The sequence below is a fragment of the Abrus precatorius genome, unplaced genomic scaffold (assembly GCF_003935025.1).
Source record: "Abrus precatorius isolate BTA unplaced genomic scaffold, Abrus_2018 Scaffold3, whole genome shotgun sequence".
Taxonomy (NCBI): domain Eukaryota; kingdom Viridiplantae; phylum Streptophyta; class Magnoliopsida; order Fabales; family Fabaceae; genus Abrus; species Abrus precatorius.
This window is the reverse complement of record NW_020874373.1, coordinates 17,716,479-17,737,300: the sequence shown is the minus strand read 5'-3', so window position 1 is coordinate 17,737,300 and position 20,822 is coordinate 17,716,479. Positions and strand designations below refer to the sequence as shown.

At 34.9% G+C, this 20,822-nt stretch overlaps 1 protein-coding gene across 4 annotated transcripts; it reads right to left on the bottom strand.

Moving 5' to 3' along the window:
• Positions 1-313: 313 nt before the first annotated feature.
• Positions 314-20,375, bottom strand: LOC113861979 (regulation of nuclear pre-mRNA domain-containing protein 1A). Of its 4 annotated transcripts, none has more exons than XM_027495111.1 (8): positions 20,020-20,375; positions 18,275-18,406; positions 17,564-17,811; positions 14,442-14,561; positions 14,190-14,346; positions 11,845-11,984; positions 11,733-11,768; positions 314-1,780 (listed from the first exon to the last, which is right to left on the bottom strand). In XM_027495111.1, the coding sequence occupies exons 2-8, from the start codon at positions 18,348-18,350 to the stop codon at positions 986-988; spliced, it is 1,572 nt and encodes a 523-aa protein (XP_027350912.1). In that variant the 5' UTR covers positions 18,351-18,406; positions 20,020-20,375; the 3' UTR covers positions 314-985. The 4 variants fall into 4 exon arrangements, with proteins under 4 accessions (XP_027350912.1, XP_027350915.1, XP_027350914.1 ...); XM_027495114.1 differs by having other exon boundaries at positions 449-1,780; positions 18,275-18,373; positions 20,020-20,296; XM_027495113.1 differs by having other exon boundaries at positions 449-1,780; positions 18,275-18,364; positions 20,020-20,296.
• Between the last annotated feature and the right edge of the window lie 447 nt (positions 20,376-20,822).

Sequence of the window (20,822 nt, the reverse complement as noted above, 5' to 3'; positions counted from 1 at the left end):
AATTTTAATTATTTAAAATTTAATCCTTAAGTTTTTAGTTCACATCCTTATCATTTTTTACCATTAATATATTAACAAGTTAAGCTGTAAGGTATGTGCCCATTATGATAAAAATGATAGAACAAGAACAAGTATAAAAGTATAGAAACCAATATTTAACGATAAAAATAAGACTAAAATGATATCTGAACTTTTTATAACTAAAATTGTAATTCAAACTTTGAATTGTATTTTCATTCTCACCACTAATAACATTTTAAAATTTATTATATAAAGAAGCAACCGTTTTTTCAAAGAGAAAAAAAAATTCTCAGAAAGCATTCAATAGAAATTTACAATCCCAGAATAAACTTGTCCAAGTACACCACCTAAACACACTTAATTGCAACTGGCAAGTATGGCTTTACAAATTCGGTTCCTTTATCCTCAGAAAACAAAAACGTGTTTCAACATATCATGTCATGTATAATATAAATAAATAAAATGTTCAGTTAACCGGAACTTCGGAGGATAGTTTTGTTCTCCAGCACAACATATAATTCCATAAAATACAAACACATATGGTCTGTACATGTAACAGGCCCATCAGCAGAGATGCGGAATTTTCGAAGACATGCAAGCAGGCTATGACTGATGACCAAATACAACAGTAACTGATTCACCAGTAACGACGTGCTTACACCCTCCAAAATCACACATCTAATAAGCCCCAAGGCAACAGTATATGCTTAGTTTTACAATACCTAAAAGATAAATTACCCTACTCAGTAGAAGTACAAAACCGTTATCCTTGGTGTAACACACAACGAAATTATTTAACTCCAGGAAATTAGTACCAGCCAACAACTAAGGTTACAAAGCATTTTTACTATGTGCACATATGACAGTAGTAAGAATCAGATTCCCATAGCTAGGTTACGGGGTGGAGGTATGAAGGTTTTTTCCTAAGCAAATTTTCCCTACCCTAAGTCTAGGACAGGGAACTTTATTGTCGAGATATTGGGGCCATAGGCATTGATGAGGGTTGATTATAGTAATTTCCATCTGAACCCTGAAAACCCTGATATGTACCCAATGGGGGGGTAAAAGGGGAAACACCATTCAGGGAAGCCCCAACGCCTGGATAGGCTGCCATTGATGGCTGTTGTGTCATGCCATAGCTGTATGCCATACTGCTAATGGATCCAGCAGTCTGCATGAACTGTGGCACGGGATACTGAGGCATTGGTGGTAGTGGTGGCAATGGGGGAGGTGATGACGAGGGTGGAGGTGGTGGCTCAATGGGGGTAGATTGCTGGTTAGTTGTAGGTGCATTATGTTGGATAGACTCAGAAACCGAAAAGGGAGGAAGTGGTTGTTGAGGATTCTGAGATGGGATGTAAGCTGGCTGGTCATTCTCCAGCTTGGTCCTCTTCTCAGACTGATAATCAGCAGAAGACTCTTTCATTGGATTGCCTATGACGCCTTCTGATGCTAGGGAGGACAGCACATAAGATAGCATTTGTGCGGAGGATGTTGAAGCAGTCAGTTTAGCCGCCACTGCTGCAGCAGCAGACTTACGTGGATCTTCCTCAGTGTGTCCAGATTTTTGAGGAAACGACACTTGCGGTGCATACATTAATGGAGCTGATTGCTCTCTATCACCAGAAATAACAAAACTTGAAGGGGCCATGGATGTTTGAATTTCCTTTGAGTTCTGTTCAGCTACTGACTGAATATTGTTGGCATTCAGCAACTGCCGGCAGGTATTACCTGCCTGCTCTGATTGAACACGTGCAGCCTGAAACGTTAAGAACGGAGGCACTCAAATATGAGAAAGAAAACCATGCAGCATCAAGTAACAATGCCATTACATAACTGAATAGTAGTATACTTCCCTTGTCCCCAGTTGACAACAATGTTATCAACGGCAGGGTTATGGCAGAAAGCCAAAAAGCTGCCATAAAAATTATGGCAGATGCCATGGCGGTTTATAGCAGAAGCATGGCAGCCATAATAGAATAATGTAATACATATATTATATCTACAAAAATATATATAAAAAAAAAAAAAAAACTGCAGAATGTGATATAAAACCAAAAAACTAACTACATATGTCAAAATCAAGAATCTAATTGATACAAAATCATCAAATAATATCATATGCCTCGTAACAAGATCTCATAACACAATAGCCTAAGTCTCAAAGCATAAGTTCAGTACAAACTAAAAGCTATCAAGCCTCAAGTTAAACAAAGTGGTTAAAAACAAGGAAAATAGAAAGACTAATTAAGGAAGCTTGTTGGATTAATCCGATTAACGGCCCTCGAAGAATGAGGAAGCTTGTTAGGCTATGTTAAGGAAAACTGCTGCTCAAATCAAGGCAGCAGTCTTTGAATAAAAAATGGATGAAAAACAGAGAAGGAAAAGTCAAAAAAGAAAATAAGAGAAAGAAAGTTGAAACAAAAAATGGAGAGAGAACAGAGGAGAAATGTGGAGAAGGAAAAAGAAAAATAGAATGAAGAAGGATAAACAAAAACAGCACCAAAAAACCTGCTCACTGAAAAATGAGAGTTGCTGGAGCTCATGGTCGATGAAAGTAGGGAAGGTGACCGGCAGGGTAGATGAGAGAAGGAAATGGGAGGCTGCTGTGAGAGACAAAATCATAGCCGAGACTAATATCAAAGGCCAACAAGATTGGAAGTCTACATTTTAGGGATTGGTTTAGCGTGAAACAAGGTCAAATCGGCAAATATAATTTTTATTTTGGCAGATTCCCATAATTTTGCCATTGCCACCATATCCGCCATTCAAATAAAGGCCACCATGGCCTGCCATTGCAAACCCGCTATGAGCCGCCATATGTATGGTGGATTGTTAAAAATCTGCCACTGATTTCTGCCATGGCCGCCTTTTGATAACACTGGTTGACAATGGTGAAAGAAAATCTCATACACCCCATCCGTGTGTTAGAATTGAGCTAAAAATCAAACAAATATGATAAAAGCCTACTTTAAAAAGAATACCGGTATTAAAGTCAAAACTATATATTAGATATAAAACTATCACAATTCTATAGCTAACAATTTAAGGTTTTGGGATAGTTAATTCATAAAATGGTATTGAAGTCAGTCTCCAACACCAAGTTAGTCAACAGTTGGGTCCACTGCCTTTTCTAATAAAAATGTGAATTTCAGAATAATGTAGAGGTAAGCTGATGAAAATCCTCAGCCTAATTCACCATATATACATGGTCTACCATCTCTAATATACTGCAAGGATATCTGCAAATTGATCACTAGAGTTAACAAAATATTGATTTCCTTGGAAAGAACTTTCTTTCTATTAAGTGGCAATCAATTTGTATAAAGTTGGGCCTTGCATATAATAATGGATTTGATGCAATGTATAAAGCTAACCTCATTATCAAAATATATCTTCATCTAATCAACATTCGCAAAGTAACAACTTGAAGAAGTCCACAGGTGACCATTGTCATAGCTCAACATTCAGCCTCTCCACTAGACGGAGCAACCACATTTTGCTTCTTAAACTTAAAAAATTACCACCAACAATGAAATAGTATCCTAAAATACATTGGCTACAATAGGCAAATATGCCCAATCTGCATCAAAGTACCCCGCAACCTAAGAATTTCCTTTGTCTTCGAAAAATGTATTAGTATTGCAAGATCCATACAATTGCACCGCAATGATCAACACATGGGGACTGCATAAATTGACTCACAAAATTTAAAGGAAAAGTCTGGTTTGTTTGTAATTCACTTCCAAAAGCTAGCTCATAAGGTGAGGATTATTTTAGCCTTTGTAAACTCTTATTTAGTCATATCTATAATCGATGTGGGACTTCAACACCCTCAGGCTCAAAATTGGACATCTAGAGCATGAAAATGTAGGATTTTTTTTTTAATGTAGCACTGGATAAGTCGCGGGGACTAGGTAGGTAGCAGTCTGCAAAACTAGGTAAGTTGCATTGGAAAATCCATGAGACAAGGTTAATTGCACTAGGAAAATTCATGGGGCCAACCAGATGGTTTTTTTTTCGGTGAAGGGTGGTCTGATATCAAATCTACGATAGGCTTTGATACCGTATTAAATTTGCCTAACTCAACCTCAAAATTTAGCTCATAGGAGGAGGTCTAGTCAAGTCCTTCTAAGGTGTATTTTGGCTCTATTTTTAGCCAATGTGGAACATCTTAATACACCCCGTCATGCCTAGGACAAGACATCTAGTGTGTGAAGTTTGCAAGATTAGACATTTGTGAGTGACCCAACAGGACTGGACCTCTGGCTTGGAAAGGCTCTAATACCATATTATGAAACGTGGGCCTCATTTACTTCCAAAAGTTAACTTGTAAAGTGAGGATTGTTTTAACCTTTATAAACTCTTATTTAGTCATATTTATAGTCAATGTGTGACTTCAATTGTAAAATAAGTTTCTAAACTACTTGATAAGATCTAATTAAGCCTTCCATAATCTGGTAAGAGTTTGTTATTCAAGTACATCCAAGTATCAATAGGTTTGCAATTTATCTCACTGGTTACATCCAATATATATCTAAAGGCATATTTCCTATGGGAAATCACAATGTCATTATAAGATTGACCTACCTCAATACTAGGAAAACATTAAAGTTTACCCAAGTGTTTTGGCCAGAAGTGACTGAACTAATGCTTCCTGATTCTAAGCCATAATTATAATTACCTATAATAACTATACCATCCACATATACTACCAAATAATACATTTTCCATGTGAAGAATGTCTACTAAAAACTGAGTGGTCAACTTGACTCCTTATCGTACCAAATTCCAGCACAACAATATTGAACTTACCAAACCAAGATTGAGAAGATCATTTTAAACTCTGAAACTTACACACCAAGCTTGACAGACTCCCCTTAGGCAGCTTCTTCAAATATTGCATGTTTAGATAAGTGTTTGAGACTTCAAAAAGTGGATTTGAATCCCAAACATGGAGTTGCTTATTTTTGTAGTATGTTTCATTGCCTTATTTTGTAGAATTCTTTTTCTACTAAAATCATGTTTGACTAGATTGAAAAACTTGCTTTTGAGATGAAAGTTTCCAAACATGAGTCATCCCAAACTCACTTTCAACCAAAATCAATTTTACAAAATAATGATTATCCAAATCATATTTGCAAATGCTTTTCCAAACACAAATTAAAAGTCAAGATAACCGAGAGACATTCTTGATGTCAAGCTAAACCAATGTCCTACAGCCATGGAAAGAAAGATCTGAATAGAAGCCATCTTAGGTACTTGAGAAAACACAAATGTTTGAGTGTATCCCATTGCCATGAGGAGAGCTTAGAGACAGTCAATTTGACCAAAACATATTACATATACTCGTTGATAGTGATAGAATTGGATCAAAAAAGGATGAAAAGGTAGCTCTTATGTGAAAAATTGTACTGGTTAGCATCAATGTGTTCCAGAACCAGAGGCTAAGAGTGTTACAATGGAACTCTCCCACTCTTCTGTTCTACTTCCCAAGTATTCGAGAGATCCACAGCTTTCACCACAAGTGAATCTATTAATTGCCCAATACCTCTTCTCTTAGTTCTCCTTTTTTTAACCATGAACTCCCCTTTTCCCATAACTAAGTAACTGTAATTAATATTGCATAACATCACTACAATGGAGTTCATACTACTCAACACTCCAACCTACTACTCCTAAAGATATTCTTTATTGGAGGTATTATCAACACTCCCTCCCTAAGTATTTACCTTGTCCATAAGGCGAAAGGTTACATAAATGTTCAAGGACTACCAATTCTTGATTATCTTTATGATTCTATAGCTCTAACCATTTTTATCTGCATTGCATTGTTGCCAGTAGCCTTTTTAAGAGAACTTTATATGATTGATGAATGTAACCATTTGCCAGCACAACTTGCCTCTATGCAAATGAGCTTCTTATTTGCATGAATAACTTCTCATCTTTCGTAAGTTCAATCAAAATTATCAAGCAATCTTTGATTTTCAATGCCTACAATTTCATCATCCAACTTCATTCTCACTATCTTGATTGGATAGTAAATACAGCTTTACTAATGAGGCAATGTTGGGTGGTAATGCTCAACTAATAACTTTTCTTACTTTACAAACTATAACTAGTGTTGTAAAATTTGGACCTGACTGACTGAATCGACCAATGAATCAGCTAGGTAACTGGTCCAGTTGATATATCATATCAGTAATGTTTTGTGTGACCCAGTATAGACAAGCCAATTATGTAAAAAATCAGTGAACCAGTCGAGTTGCATAAACCAACTGAGTCAAACTCAAAAAAGAAAGAAAAGTTGTGTCCTGTTGTTGTGCTGCACTCGACTCATCATTGCCTGTGTTCATTGCCGACAAATCTCCAACCTCTGTCCATCAGCTTTGCCTAAAGAGGTTTTGATGCTGAGAAAGTGAATAGCATTTAGAGCAATAGAGAGCAAGGGTAAAAAACTGAAGAAAAACCAAACATAAAATGAAAATAGAAGTTAAAACCATTTAATATATTGTACTAAAAGTTGTTTTCCTGCCTTTGGTCAGCATGTCAGTATGATAAGATTTGAAATTTGAAGAAATGAATGGAAGGCCAAAGATGTGTAGCAGCAGCTACACTTGTAGCTCAAGTCCCCATGATATAAATGTCATCAATTCATTAACTTCGTCAATTCATTCATCATTTATACAAGTTATTTATATTGTAAAAGTAACTCATACTAGATGGCCTGTTTTATTAAAAAATTAAATGAATCATAAGTTGCTTGGCACATAAGATAAAAGACTAACAGCTTCTACAACAACCTCAAATCTCTAAATATTAGTTTTCACCAACATATTACAATTTGACAAACCTCCAATGCCAAAAATTCAAGGTTGAAAACAGCAGATGATGAGAACAAATGATATTTTAGACTCTCATAGCTTGCACATTTGACCAAGCAGAATAAAAAAACTTGCAAAAGTATTCTGAGCATTACAGTGGTTAGTGCTCCTTTTTATTTTGTTTAGTCAGGTGTGCAGAGTTATAAGGGCCCATGATTTTTTCAAATTTGAATTTTCAGCATATGATGGTTGTCAAGGCTGTAAATGTATCAGTAAAAACCATTGTTACCTAATACACAATTCTCTTTGGTATGGGTATGGGGAAGTGGTATGCATGCATACATCACTATATAAAACATATGGTACGTGAGGTATATGCTTAGTTGGTACGCTATTTTGGTTTGCCATATCCAAAGTATTATTGGGTACGTTCTTATTATAATTTTAAAAGAAAATTGCATTATAAATTTTTTAATGCAATATTTAAAACATTATAAAGATGATAATTTTAAGAAAAATTAGTTTCAATTTAATATTTTAAATAAATTTTATTTTTATTTTATGCAATTTTATTTTTTTATTATCTTTTTCGTTCTCCTTACCCAGTTCCTAATTCTTATTTTCATTAAATTAGACTACTCAATTCCACACACCTGCAGCTTTGGTTAAGGGAGCTTTAATTGAATTCCCATTCCCAACGCTGGTGGACTTTTATTTGGAAAGTTCCTTTCACCTTTCATATTCCCAACATTTTCACCTTTCATGTTCCCAACCCTTTCATATATCCAATGTTATAGCAACACCATGCCTCTAATCCTAAATGCCCATGGCAGTGTTGCAACCTATGCATGGCAATGAACTGGTATGAATCCGTAGTGCAAATCAGCATGCCCATCCTAGTTTGTCATTTGTCAGGGGGTTGGGCAAATTAGGTAACATTGTTACACCAGTAAAAACTAACACTTGAAGATTTTAGTTTATGGCAGAAGATATTGATTCAAAATTACAACCTTTTACCTTTTGTAAAAAGGCACTTAAGTGCAAAAATCTGAAGAATGTATATCTAAAAATTTCAAATCCAAAACACCCCCATTTCCCTTAGAGTCTAAAATTATTGGAGATACTATGCTTTTGGAAAAGGCTAACATTATCTCAAATGCACTTCTTTGAAATCCTAATCCAAAGTGTATCCTACAATATCTAAGCTTGAACGTGGATTTAAGTAATACTACAGGTTGCTAAGCAAGGGAAGTAACCAATTGAGCATGCTATACTAGCAAATATATCCATTGGGCATATCGAGTTCTCCCAAATTGTAAAACCTAGGGCTTGCTCAATTTACTTGAGTAGTTTAGTCTTTCTACTCCAATGGGACCCAAGAGAGAGAGATTTACGACTATCCTAATTTTGGACATTCCTAGAAAAACTAAGTGCAACAAGGCAATGGGGATAGACAAGTTAGAGGTACATGACCATAACTCATAAGGATCCTCAGAACTGGCAGTCCTTGAGCATTTACAAAACTTTTCACCTTGAGTAGACCAGTCACCAATGTGCTTAAATACTAAATGATGAATGGTATAACAAATATTAACTACAGTTAGTTAAGGAAATGGAATAAGTGGTATATGAAAGGGAGGAGTGTCAAGAAAATTTCACTTTTCTCATTTCTTTTGTTCTGATCTGCTCTATATTTAGAACAGGCACATTTAAGACAATTAATGACAAATTAATCCTAATTCCTAATCTATACAGCCTAAATTAGGAATTCTAGATATATACAATTACTAAACTGATTCTATTCCTAATTGATACAACATATAATAGGAACCAAAATAATAATAGATGTAATAATAAATTCCTTGATTAACCTCCTCTCTCAAATTGATGCGACTGGTCAAGAAGCATCAATTTGCTAATGAGGAATTGATGATGTGGAAGAGGAACAGCCTCAGTAAAAATATTTGTTAATTGAAGTTGTGAGGTGATACAAGAAAGACTAATTGCATGATTCTCAAAGGCCTCGCAAATAGAATGACAACCCACCTCAATATGCTTAGTGCACTAATGAAAAGCTGAATTGGCAGCAATTTGAATTGCACTAGTATTGTGAACATAGAGAGGCGGGGCAACTATTTGCAGGAATCCAAGCACAACCAAAAGACCACAAAGCCAAATATAGCACGATATTCAGAGTCAATGGAGGACTTCAAGTCTCGAGATTGCTTTAGACTTTCCCAAGAAATCAAAGCAGGAGCTAAAAAGATGCACCAGTCAATGACAAATCACCAAGGATTGGGACAATCTTCCCAATTTGCATCACTATAGTCAAGCAAGGTTATAGAGTTTCACGTAGGAAAAAATAAACCAGAAGAGCAATGCAGAAAACGGCAGCCAGGTGAAGGTAACGAGGGATGTGCATAAATTGACTGACATGTGGTATTGCAAATGAGATGTCAAGATGGGTAATAGTCAAATAGTTAAAGCTTCCCCTAACTGACGATACAGTAAAGGATTAGACAAAAAGGTCACCCTCATCAAGATGATATTTGACATTAACTTTTGAGAGGAGTATCCACTGAAACAGTAGACTGAAGGCCCGCTAAAAAAAACCAAATCTTCATTGTACTTGTATTAATGGAGAAAAATACCCTTGGAATCAGAATGAACTTCCAAACCAAAAAATTAGTGAAGACTATCAAGATCGTTCATATTAAAAGAACCCTAAAGTTGCTCTTTAAGGTACTGTATGGATACATAATCAAAGCCAATAATAATCAATATCATCAACATAAATAAGAAAAAAAACAATATCAGTTGTAGTGGTTTGAATAAATAAATGAGGAAATAAATAAATGAGGAGTCATATCGGCTGAGTAAAAGAAAAGCCAAGAAGAGTAGTCTGATTTTTCAAACCATGCTTGTGGGGCATAAGCCATATATACAGAGCATTGAAGCTTGCACACACCTACAGAAGAGGAAAACAATAGGGTAGAATTCTGATGGTAGTCATTTTTGCCACAAGTGCAAAAGTCTCATCATAATCCACTCCATATTCTTGTTTGTTACCCAAGGCAACCAATTGGGCGTTGTAATTATTAAGAAAACTATCAGAATTACGATTCTCAAAGTACACCTATTTACGACCAATGGGTTTAACAGCAGATAGGCAAGGAACAATATGTAATTCTCCTGAGTGCCTACAACTCCTCGATTTGCTTTGACCCAACACTCGTCTTTAATAACCTATGAATAACATGTAGGAATAGGGAAGCTAGATGAAGTGGCAATTAGAGAAGTAGGTGAGAAAACATACCTATTTGATGGAGGAGAAACACAATTGAATCTACAAGGTGCAATAGGTGTGTGCTCAAGTGACGGATCAGGCTTGAGAAGGAACAAGGCAAATTGGCATCAAGCATATTCATGTCCAGGTTTAAAACATTTAGTATCAAGAGAGACCTCAAGAAAGGTAGGGAGAGAAGCAAAACCATTAATTTTAGGAGAAAATGAAAGAAATATTGATATCAAAGAAAACATTTCAGGATATGAGAAATATTTGAGCAGTAGCATCATAACACAAGACACCCTTTTGAGTGATGCCAAAGAACCTGAGAAAGACGACGTAGATCAAGTAGAAAAGCAATGTACAATGCTTCAAGCCTTCAACCCAAAAAGAAGGGATTGAGGCATCAAGGAGTAATACTCTTGTAACATCAAGCAAGTGCTGATTCTTTTGCTTAGCAACACCATTTTGTTGACGTGTATATAGACATGAAATGCTAAGAAATAATGTCTTTCTATTGTAAGTACTCTTGAAAATCAGTAGAAGTATATTCTACTCCAGAATCCATGCACAAGATCTTAGCGCTCGATCGAAACTAATTTTCAATGTAAGCTAGAAACTCTTTAAACATTGAGAAAACTTTAGCTTTACAACAGAGAAAATATATTCAAGTAAAGCGACTATAGTTATCAATAAATGTCAATATTTGTACTGAACATGCAATAAGCCAGGCAACCATGTCAAAACAATTTCACTTTTCTCATTTCTCTGGTTCTGATCTGCTCCATATAATACAGGTACATTTAATGACAAATTAAATCTAATTCCTGATTTATACAACCTAAATTAGGAATTCTAAATATATACAATTAATAAGCTGATTCTATTACTAATTGATACAACATATAATAGGAAAGAGAATAATAATAGATGTAATAATAAATTCCATGATTAACAAGGAGAACCAAGAAAAGTGGTATAGGATAATTAGAGGATTCATTTCGTGATGAGTTCCAAGTCTCTTGAATACCTAGGAATAAGAGAGAGAGAGAATGGACGAGTTCCACTGCAACACTCTTAGGCCCTCTGGTTCTAATACTGACCAGGAAAGTTATCTTTTCAATGCAAGTGTGACAAATGTAAAGAGGTTATATAATATTGATTGATGCAATACAATCAAATTCTACTGCTTTACCAAAGCTGCCACATTTTTTGGTTGCTGAGCAAGAGACCAAGCACTAAATTACCCAGCAGTGGTTGGGAGCCATTTTTGGATAATTTAATACAATAAGAGGATAGATAAAAAAATAATTTTTTTATAGTAAAAAGGATCCTTTTAATGAAAAAAGGATCAACAAAAAATAAAGACACAAATGTTTTCATTTCTTGATTTTATTTCCCCAGCTGATAAAAATAATAGTGTCTTCATAAGGAAGTTACTCATAAGAGTTATAACCACTAACTTCTAGATAAATGATAGTGCAATTTTTTTGTGCATGTCATTGGGCTAAAAGGCAATACGAAATTCTGCCATCTCATATATTCATATATATAGACAATCACAGAAAGTATATATTAATGAATTTGGACAAGTTTCAAACCTGAATCTGGCTACGGACTTGACCCAGCTTGAATTCCTGTGAACAAAAATATAGCAAAATTATATACTATAGATTACATTACTTTTTTAAAGATAAACTCTTGAATAAGTACCTGATCCTGGAGAGCTTCCCTCAAGTGAGACACAAGACTAGCTCTTGATGATTCTATGGTTGTTAATTGCTCGATGCAGTCCTTTAATGCAGCACTATGCCCCTGGAGCTCATCCACTAGTGCAGATCCATGGAATCGCCCTACTCATTGATGATTGAATAGCAAAGGATATCCGATAAGATGCAATCAACAAGTATTGCCACTTAAATAAACACAATAACTAGAAAACATTATCTTAAATTTTCTACTTAACACAACAACACATACACAGTGCATGAGATGAATTCATGGTTTAAAAATAGGATTAAAAACAGACTGCGTTGAGCTAATGCAGTCACAAGCTATAATTCTAATGTGGGGTTTATAAGGCCTTAGGCTCTCCAACTACAATAACTAGCTTTTGTGGTTTGGTTCTCCCAAGGTTATTATCACAATCAATTACAACAAAATTATGGAGGGCAAAGGCTAGGTCCACATAACTTATATGGTTTTGGATAGAACCCAATGGAATCAAGCAACGGTGAAAAGAGGTAGAGGGAGAGTCAAAAGAATTATCAAGGAAATTATTAAAAGGGATGTCATAGTAAATAATATCCCAAAGAATTTAATTTTTGACTGAGCTCAATGACATTTTATGATCCATGTAGTTGACCTCACCTAGTGGGATAAAGCTTTGTTGTTGTATTTAGTTATTTTAGGTAATTTATGTTAATAATGGAAAATAATTAGACTCCAAGCAATACTGTGTGGATAAGAAAAATCATATAAAATTGCAATATAATAGCAACCTTTAGCCCTGTCTTGTCCGTAGTAGTCAATAACAAACGCAATCACAGAGGAGCAGCCCCCTGCCACGATTCTGGAGCCATCGTGTCATGGTTCAATGTCGCGGTTGTCACACCTCAATTCACAGCCATGAAAGGGGAAAATCGCGGCCATTGAGACCGCTATGTCAAACAAGGCAAAAAGGCAAGTTTGCCCTCCCTTTCTGAAAGTCGAAACTTTGAATTTTTTTAAGGGCAATCTTGGGATTTTGCCCCATTTTATATCGCAATTCGCAATGCTATGTGCTTCTATGTCTTCGCAAGTCAAGATTGAACCCTACTTCCGTCTCTCATTCTCTTATTTCGTCCTCCATCAACTGTGTCACTTTCTAGTGCAATTCACTATTTCCAATCAAGTTCCGACTGTCTTCTTTATCTCCAGCAAAACCCAACTTATTTCTAACATGAATAGAGATGTTTCCCAGTTATCTTCTTCATCTTTAGTGAAACCCAAGATATTTCCGATGAGATGTACTCGTTTATCAATGATAGTGAGACATTTTTCAGCAAGATAATCTATGTTAGAGCTTTTTCAGGTGACTAACCACTATTTGATCTATTTTCCTTCTCTGTTTTAATTGTCTTTGGAATAGCAGTTATCTTGCTATCCACTATCCCGCTATAATGTTTTTAGGGTCGGTCGCTCTATGCCGCTATCAGGGATTCATTACCATGGCCTTATCCATTCTCTCTCTCCTGACATCTATCTACTACTAAGTTCTACAGATTTTACAATAAGGCTTTAATTGTACATAAAACCAAGAATTCCAAAAATATTTTAGGGCTCCTTTGATGATTGTGCTTTTCTTTAATAGAAAACACTTTTCTTAATTTTGAAAAAAAAAAAGATGCCTAAATAGTATTAAGATCATTGAATGTTTTTCAAACAACTCCTCCCCAAAATAAAAGTTCATAAAAGCACTTTTTTCAAAATTTATCCAAGTGCACCCTTAGCAAGCTTCTTATTGTTTATATTCATGAAAAAATCATAGTAGTGTCATTGTTGGAAGAGATGATACATGAGTCATGATAGTTAACTAGACTAATTAGGGTTTAGAAAATTATCTCTATTACAAAGTTTCATCTTCGTTATTTTAAGAACTAACCCTAATTTACATTTGGCATCTAAGCTGAGTTGACTAATTTAATCAAAGCAAAAACACCAATTGCCCTTTTGACATTCAAGTAACAGATACAGTCATTAAGAAATTAAAAAAAAAAATCAGTAATGAGTTATTCATGCTTAAGACTGTTTAGAGTTCAGAGTAGAGAGAAAATAAGGAGAAAAATTTTGAGAGAATCTGAGGGTTCACTGTTCAGTCTATTAATCTGAGATAGTTACAATCTATTTTTAGTGTGCAACAGCTGTATTCAGTTAACCCAACAACTAACAACTGTCACACTACGGAACAGATACAATACACACATACACTAACATAGACAGACGACTAGTGTGCATGAATCACAAACTCACAATTACTGCAAACAGGCAAAAAAACAATAATTGATAAACTGACATACCTGAATTACCATCATGACCTATTTCCTTATCTGCTTTCTCAAGACAGCTAATGGCATTCCTGCATTTGCTCAACACAGCATCTTCATCTGTTTGCCCTCCATAAACAACATGATAACCAGAAACTATTTTCTCCAATGCATTCCCCGCAGATGGCCTCTGAAATGTAAAAGTATAAGAAATGCAATCAGCATGCAGAGCATATATACAATGACAGTAGGCACAGCAAATCATATAAATACAGAAACTATTACCAGTTTCATGTTCACAGGTTTCACATCACGGCTATTATTTTCCACATGCCTCCCAACAAACTCTTCCTTTAGAATTTGACCACGAGAACCAAAAACTTTTCTCTCTTCCCATATACCAATCTGCTTAAAGGAGAGAGTCATGTATCAAAAGAAATTTCACCAATGCCAATGTTTTATATAATGTATTTTATCACGAACATTTAAACTAATAAGAGTAACATGATAAAAAACAAATTACATATTTTCTTAATGATCAGTTACAGGAGAGGGGGAACATGTCATAATTATAGTATTCCTACAAGAAAGTGGCATTTCATTGCAAAAGCAACTCTGAAGCAGCCAATAATGGCAGGGTGAGTTGAAGCGAAGAACACATCATTGCAATTGAGTAATTTACAGTAACTACCATGAATTTTGAGGAATCAAATAACATCTCTCCATCACAGAATTAAAAATAATCAGGGAATGGCTGAATGTCAATCAGATCAATAAACAATAGATAACAAACAACATGAAGTTGATACAATAACCACCATGCTTATTCCCTTTGAACATGAAATTGATATTAAAAAAATTCAGAACATAAGCTGTCAAAAAGTAGAGCAAAACTGAAAGAGAAAAACATTAAGGGAAAAAAAATGCATGATGATATATTCTCATATTTCAGGTCCATGTAGACAATATGCTCAAGTCAACATTATGCATTAATACAGACACATAACATGATCAAAAGTATTGGAGTAAGACCTATTGGGGAAAAGATGACAAAAAAATCAATTTAGATGATTTGGACATGTGCAAAGGTCACTAGAGGTGTCGGCAAGGAGAGTAAAAAACATGACTTTCAATCCAATAAAAAGGAATGGAGAAAAACCTAAAAAAACTTTAGAGAAAATTATTAAAAGAAATTTAGCAATAAATAATATCACAGAATTTGATTTTTGCATCGTGTGATCTATATAGCCGACCTCATTTAATGAGATAAGACTCAGTTGTTGTTGTTTCAAATGCAATATCTAAAGAACTTCAAAAAGAATATATCTATAAATTATTTTGTTAGGATCCAATTGCAAGGTTTATAAGCCTTGGACTCTCCAACTACAACCACTAACTTTTGTAATGTGATTTTTCAAGGGTTCTTATCAATTGGTATCAAAACCATAGTAGTCAATAGTGGCCATTGCGGCCATTATCGCCAGAGGTGCAAAGCGGCTGGGTGCCGCTATTCCATCATCATCGCATTGCGTTTCAGTGTAGCAGCCATCACGCTGCAAATCATGGCAAAAAGCGAAGCAAATCACGGCTCTAGCAATCGCAATTTCATCATGGGGCAAAAGGGCAAGTTTGCACTCCCTTTCTAGAGGTTGGAATGCTTTATAAGAAGGGTAATCTTGGGATTTCGCCCCCTTTTATATGTCAAACAAGGGCAAAAGGACAAGTTTGTCTTCTTTTTCTAAAAGGTGGAATGCTTTTTAAGGGGAGAATCTTGAGATTTTGCCCCCTTTAATATTTTTGAAAGTTGGAACCCAACCTCTATCTCGAACCCTACCTCAATCTTTATTCTCTCATTATCTTGCTTCATCCGTCATTTCCGACGTCACTTTCTGGTGCAAGTCATCATTTTCGGCCAAGTTCCAATCGTCTTCTTTTGCTCAGATGAAACCCAACTTATTTCTAAAGTGAGCAAAGACATTTTCCAGTTGCTTCTTCATCTCCAGTATAACCCAAGCTATTTTCGACAAGATGTAGACTTTTTCCAATGATAGTGAGTCATTTTTCAATGAGATCATTTGTGTTAAAGCTTTTTCCGGTGACTAAACACTCTTAGACTTTTTTTTTCCTCTGTTTTGATTGTTTTCAAAATAGCAGTAATCTCGTTATCTACTATCCCACTATATCATTTTTGGGGTTGATCGCTCCACGCCGGTATCTGGAATTGACTGCTATGATCAAAACCTTCTACCATGTCTCCCAATTGCAAATGAGCAGCATGAGTAGTAACACTGGCATTGTAGTGTTCACCAAAGATTAGTCAAAGGGGCCAGTGCATGGTCAGCCCATGTGGGCACCAGAGTTGTGGAGCATAGTGGAACGTTAGGATCCAATTGTAAGGTAAGGAACTTGAGCCCCACATCAAAAGTAAGGGATTCTAAATTCTATTGTGAAGTTTACAAGGCCTTGGCTCTCCGACTACAACAGCTACTTTTGTAGTGTGGTTCTCTCCAACTTAATCAGGCAAAGCCTCAGTTCAAAAACATATAACTGTTCCCTATTATCAAAATAAAAAATATACATGCAGTTTTCAAACATCAGAAAGACTTGCAGCCTGATTGGTTTGGCATTTTCATTGCTCAAAACTCCATTTCCATGCAGAAAAATCATGTTCATTTAATTGAGTTTTAACCACATTGCAATTTGTGCAACTGAGTTTTAAAATGTAAACAGATTTAAAAAGCAACTATTTTTAACAGTAATATGTAGTTAGTATATATGTCATAAACAGATCAACTGAGCTATGCAAGGAAAAACATACTGTATATTTGATCAAAAAGTTTACAAACAAAAAACTTGATGCATGAGCTTCTTAAAATTATAATTATAATTCGGACCAATCTAACCCACCTTGCTATTCTATGTAAAACTACCTTGACAACTCAATTTATAATAAACTTAGAACAGACTACCAGAAAATTTTGCATTTTTCTTTAATATGTCTGGACCTAACATTGTACCTAGCGTCCTAGCCTTTAATAACAAAATCAACAATTCAGTATCTGAGCTGAAGGTTGGCCAAAAACTTCATTACATTAAGAAAAATGCATGAGAAGACATCTAGCTTGCAGCAATTCCAAAAACAAGCATAAAATACATGACCAAAACAAAATATATTAACTAATTCAGAACACATGTTGCACTCCCTGATAGGTGATCATGCAAGAAGAAATGCTGGAGTAAACAATAACCGAAGTTATTTATCTTTCTTTTAAATCAAAAGATCTAAGAACACTTTTTTTAAATCCAGCTAACAACACAAGGCTACATCTTAAGATAACGTGTAAAAGAATAAAGTCAAAAAGCATGTATCACATTCTATAATTAAGAAAAAATAATTATTAAAGTACCAGCCGAAGTGCTGCATTTCTAGCAAAATCATCTCCACTTTGAATCACGTCTCGAAGAGCATCTGGAAGAACCTTCCAGAATTCACCTACAAATTCAGAACCCTTTCTCCTGCTGTTCTGTAAAATATCATTTGCAAGATAGAGAAATGCCAATCTCTTCTCACGAGGAGAACAATGAAATTGTCTATCCCATGTTTCAACAACTTGTTTGGCTTTGTTCATATGAAAAATGCACCAATGCGACAAAGCTTAACCACATTAAGGATAATATCTGATCAGCAGTAAATATTTATACGCAACAAATTCAAAAAGACCCAAAGAAATCATATGAATGTTTATGTGTCCAAGCACACGTGCAGATGAATTTTGTACAAGATTATTGTTAGCCATCATATGGTAAAGAAGGAAATAACAGTTATATTGCATTGTTTACTGCTGATCATAGAACTCCATAAACAGTTCTGCATTTGAAAGGGAAGGGTTATCATTGCAATAAACCAAGGAGGAGTATTACACCTCTTCCAACATTACAAGGATAATGTTCCAACATCCAAATATAGTAAAACAAAAATTCAGGGCAAGCACAATAGGTGATCTAGACACTAAAATCATGACTAAACGAACTCAATAAAGTGGAAACAGATAAACATCCGCTTGAACAAGACACTATTGGAAATCCATTACTGCCAATAAAATGATCTTTAAGGATACTCTCTATACTCGTCTGTGAACCATTCAGCTTGGCCAGTTTTTCCACTAAAATCTGTGGATTGAATGTGCTACCCATCTTTCCAAGTAGAGCTGGCACAACTAATCAACAAGAATTCCAACTTTCATAAAAACCTTTAAAAAAGAAAAAAAAAAAAAAGGAACTTGAAAATTAGGATATCAACCCCAGCAAAATATTAACATAAAACATATAAAAGATACAGATTTTTTTTAGGATAACAAGTACACACATCAGCTATTACAAAAAAACACATATGTTAAGAAAATTAGACAAAGTAATCCTTCAAAACAAAATATTCCAGCTAAACACACCTAATGTAAGTTTTCCATTAAAATGAAAATTTACATAAAAGATTGTTTTGAAAGATGGATAGATAAAAACACTCAGGACATTACTAAGTTAACATTACATGCATAAAATTCAAGGTTTTAAATAGCAGCTGCAATCGCAGTCATGGTTGCATTTTCATTGCAATTAACTAAATAGCAACTGATGCTGCCACAATTGCAATCGTGATACACTTGTGGAGATCTCCAAAACCATAACACTGTCATTGCATACCACAATTTAAAAACCTTGAAAAAATTGAATTGAAATAGGTAAAGTTTTGGCTCGCAATAAACTGCAAAAAGCAAAAGAGAAGAAAATGTTGGCTGTCAAGTAAGTTTACCATAGGAAGCTAATAAGATAATCCTATAAAGAAGTACAAAAGAAAACTAAGTAAGGGCAATCAAGGCCACAAGACTAGGCGAACGAATAAACAACCCTCAATGAGATCAGAGAATATAATATGTAATTAATTGGTTGATTAGTTCTTATTTAAATTATAAGCCAGCAAGGTAAAATAAACTTCTATACATGAATGTAATGTTATCAATTATTTATGCCCTAATCAAATGAAAGCTGATATTGCCATTTATACACAATCGGATACACAAAAAGTATAGAGAGTAGAGACATGCACACAGAAGTCAGACCATTGGATCGCATGATTGCAGGCATGACAGATACACACATGCTCACAAATCTTAATTACATCAAATCACAAGCATGGATGCATATGCAACAAACACGCACATGCCATCAGACTACAAGCCACAACCGAAGCACATAATGGGAAAAACAGATGTAGAACATACAAATGCAAGTAAGCACAGCCAGTCCTCAAATCATAAGATCAACCAGCAGGATGTAACCCTAATTTTCTACTTGAGTACATGAGGTTTATTGATAAGCTTCTTAAAATTCACTTCATGGTAACAATTATGAGATAAAAGTATCAGTCCAAAAAAAAATCACATGTAAGAGTGTTACTTATTCGTACGGCCATAGCCCAAGACTTACATTGAATATGAAGCAAACAATAAAAATTACACATGAATTTGAAAAACAAAAAGAATTTGATTAGGGATTGTCATAAGCTCCACGGAACTGATTATTTTTTAAATTCCAACCAAACCGTTCCATACTTCGACTATCCTAAAATTCATAAACATTTTTGTTACACGCACCAAAAAAAGGGCGTATAAACGCCAAACAGTCCCCCTTAGTCCAGCAAATTAAATAAACACATACAAAAAAATAAAATAAAAATCATATCAGAATCACAATCAACAGAAACCCCAATCATTGCCGCAGCAAATAAAACAAGAAGCAAACACTTAAAAAACATAAGAATAAATACAATTGGATAGTGAAAACTGAGATTCGAAGAAAAGATACATACATAGCAAGTAGGAAGAAAGAATGCGGGTGAAGATAAGCGAAGAATGAAGCAACGCGGATTTGTACGGTGTGAGATTTTTTGCTGATAGAGAAAGGGTGTATTGCTGGGAATCCAAACCAAACAGAAGTGTGGAATCAGAATAGCAGTTGCTGTGAGTTGTAACCTCCACGGCGAAGTTTGTTTCGGGACTTCACCGCCTTGGGTTTGTGCTGTGCGGTGGGTACTGGGTGGGTGTGTGCGCGTTATATTATCGGCCTAAGGGTGGTTTCTGGATTCCCCAATTACCCCTTAACCTGCCTCGGAAATTATCCGAGCCCACGGCGTCGTTTATGTGGGGCACCTTGCTTGTGTACAATATTTCTGGGTCTTAACAGTAATTTTCTTTAAACCCTATGCCAGCAGGTTGCTTTCTAAGTCTTCCCCTTCTTGTTCTTGTTCTTCAGCCTGTCCTCGCTTCTTAGGCCTTTTAACCGAACAAATTTAAAAACAAATTACTAAAAAATATTTTTTTAAAATCATTAATTTGGATAATTTTTATCATACTAGATTGCTTATTTTTAATTTATGTGTTGTTTCACATTTATAATTGGTATCAAGTATTTATTAAAATTATTAATTTTTATTAATAATTATTTCATTAGATTTTATAAATTAGAGAAAAACTAATAATACATTTTTAATATATTATTATTTATTAACTAGATTTTATTAAAAATATATAAAAATATAAGAGATAATTATTAAATTAAGAGTGAGACATATAATTTTAAATTTTAATAATTTTAGTTAATAATTAAAAATAT

Bases quoted from the DNA above. Each gene is read 5' to 3' on its own strand.
- LOC113861979 (XM_027495111.1), bottom strand. From the start codon at position 18,350: ATGGGTAGCACATTCAATCCACAGATTTTAGTGGAAAAACTGGCCAAG. The intron at 14,562-17,563 runs GTACTTTAATAA...TCCTTTAAGCAG, and splicing joins GAAATGCAGCACTTCGGCTG to ATTGGTATATGGGAAGAGAG. The intron at 1,781-11,732 runs GTTTGAAACTTG...TTAACGTTTCAG, and splicing joins AAGTCCGTAGCCAGATTCAG to GCTGCACGTGTTCAATCAGA.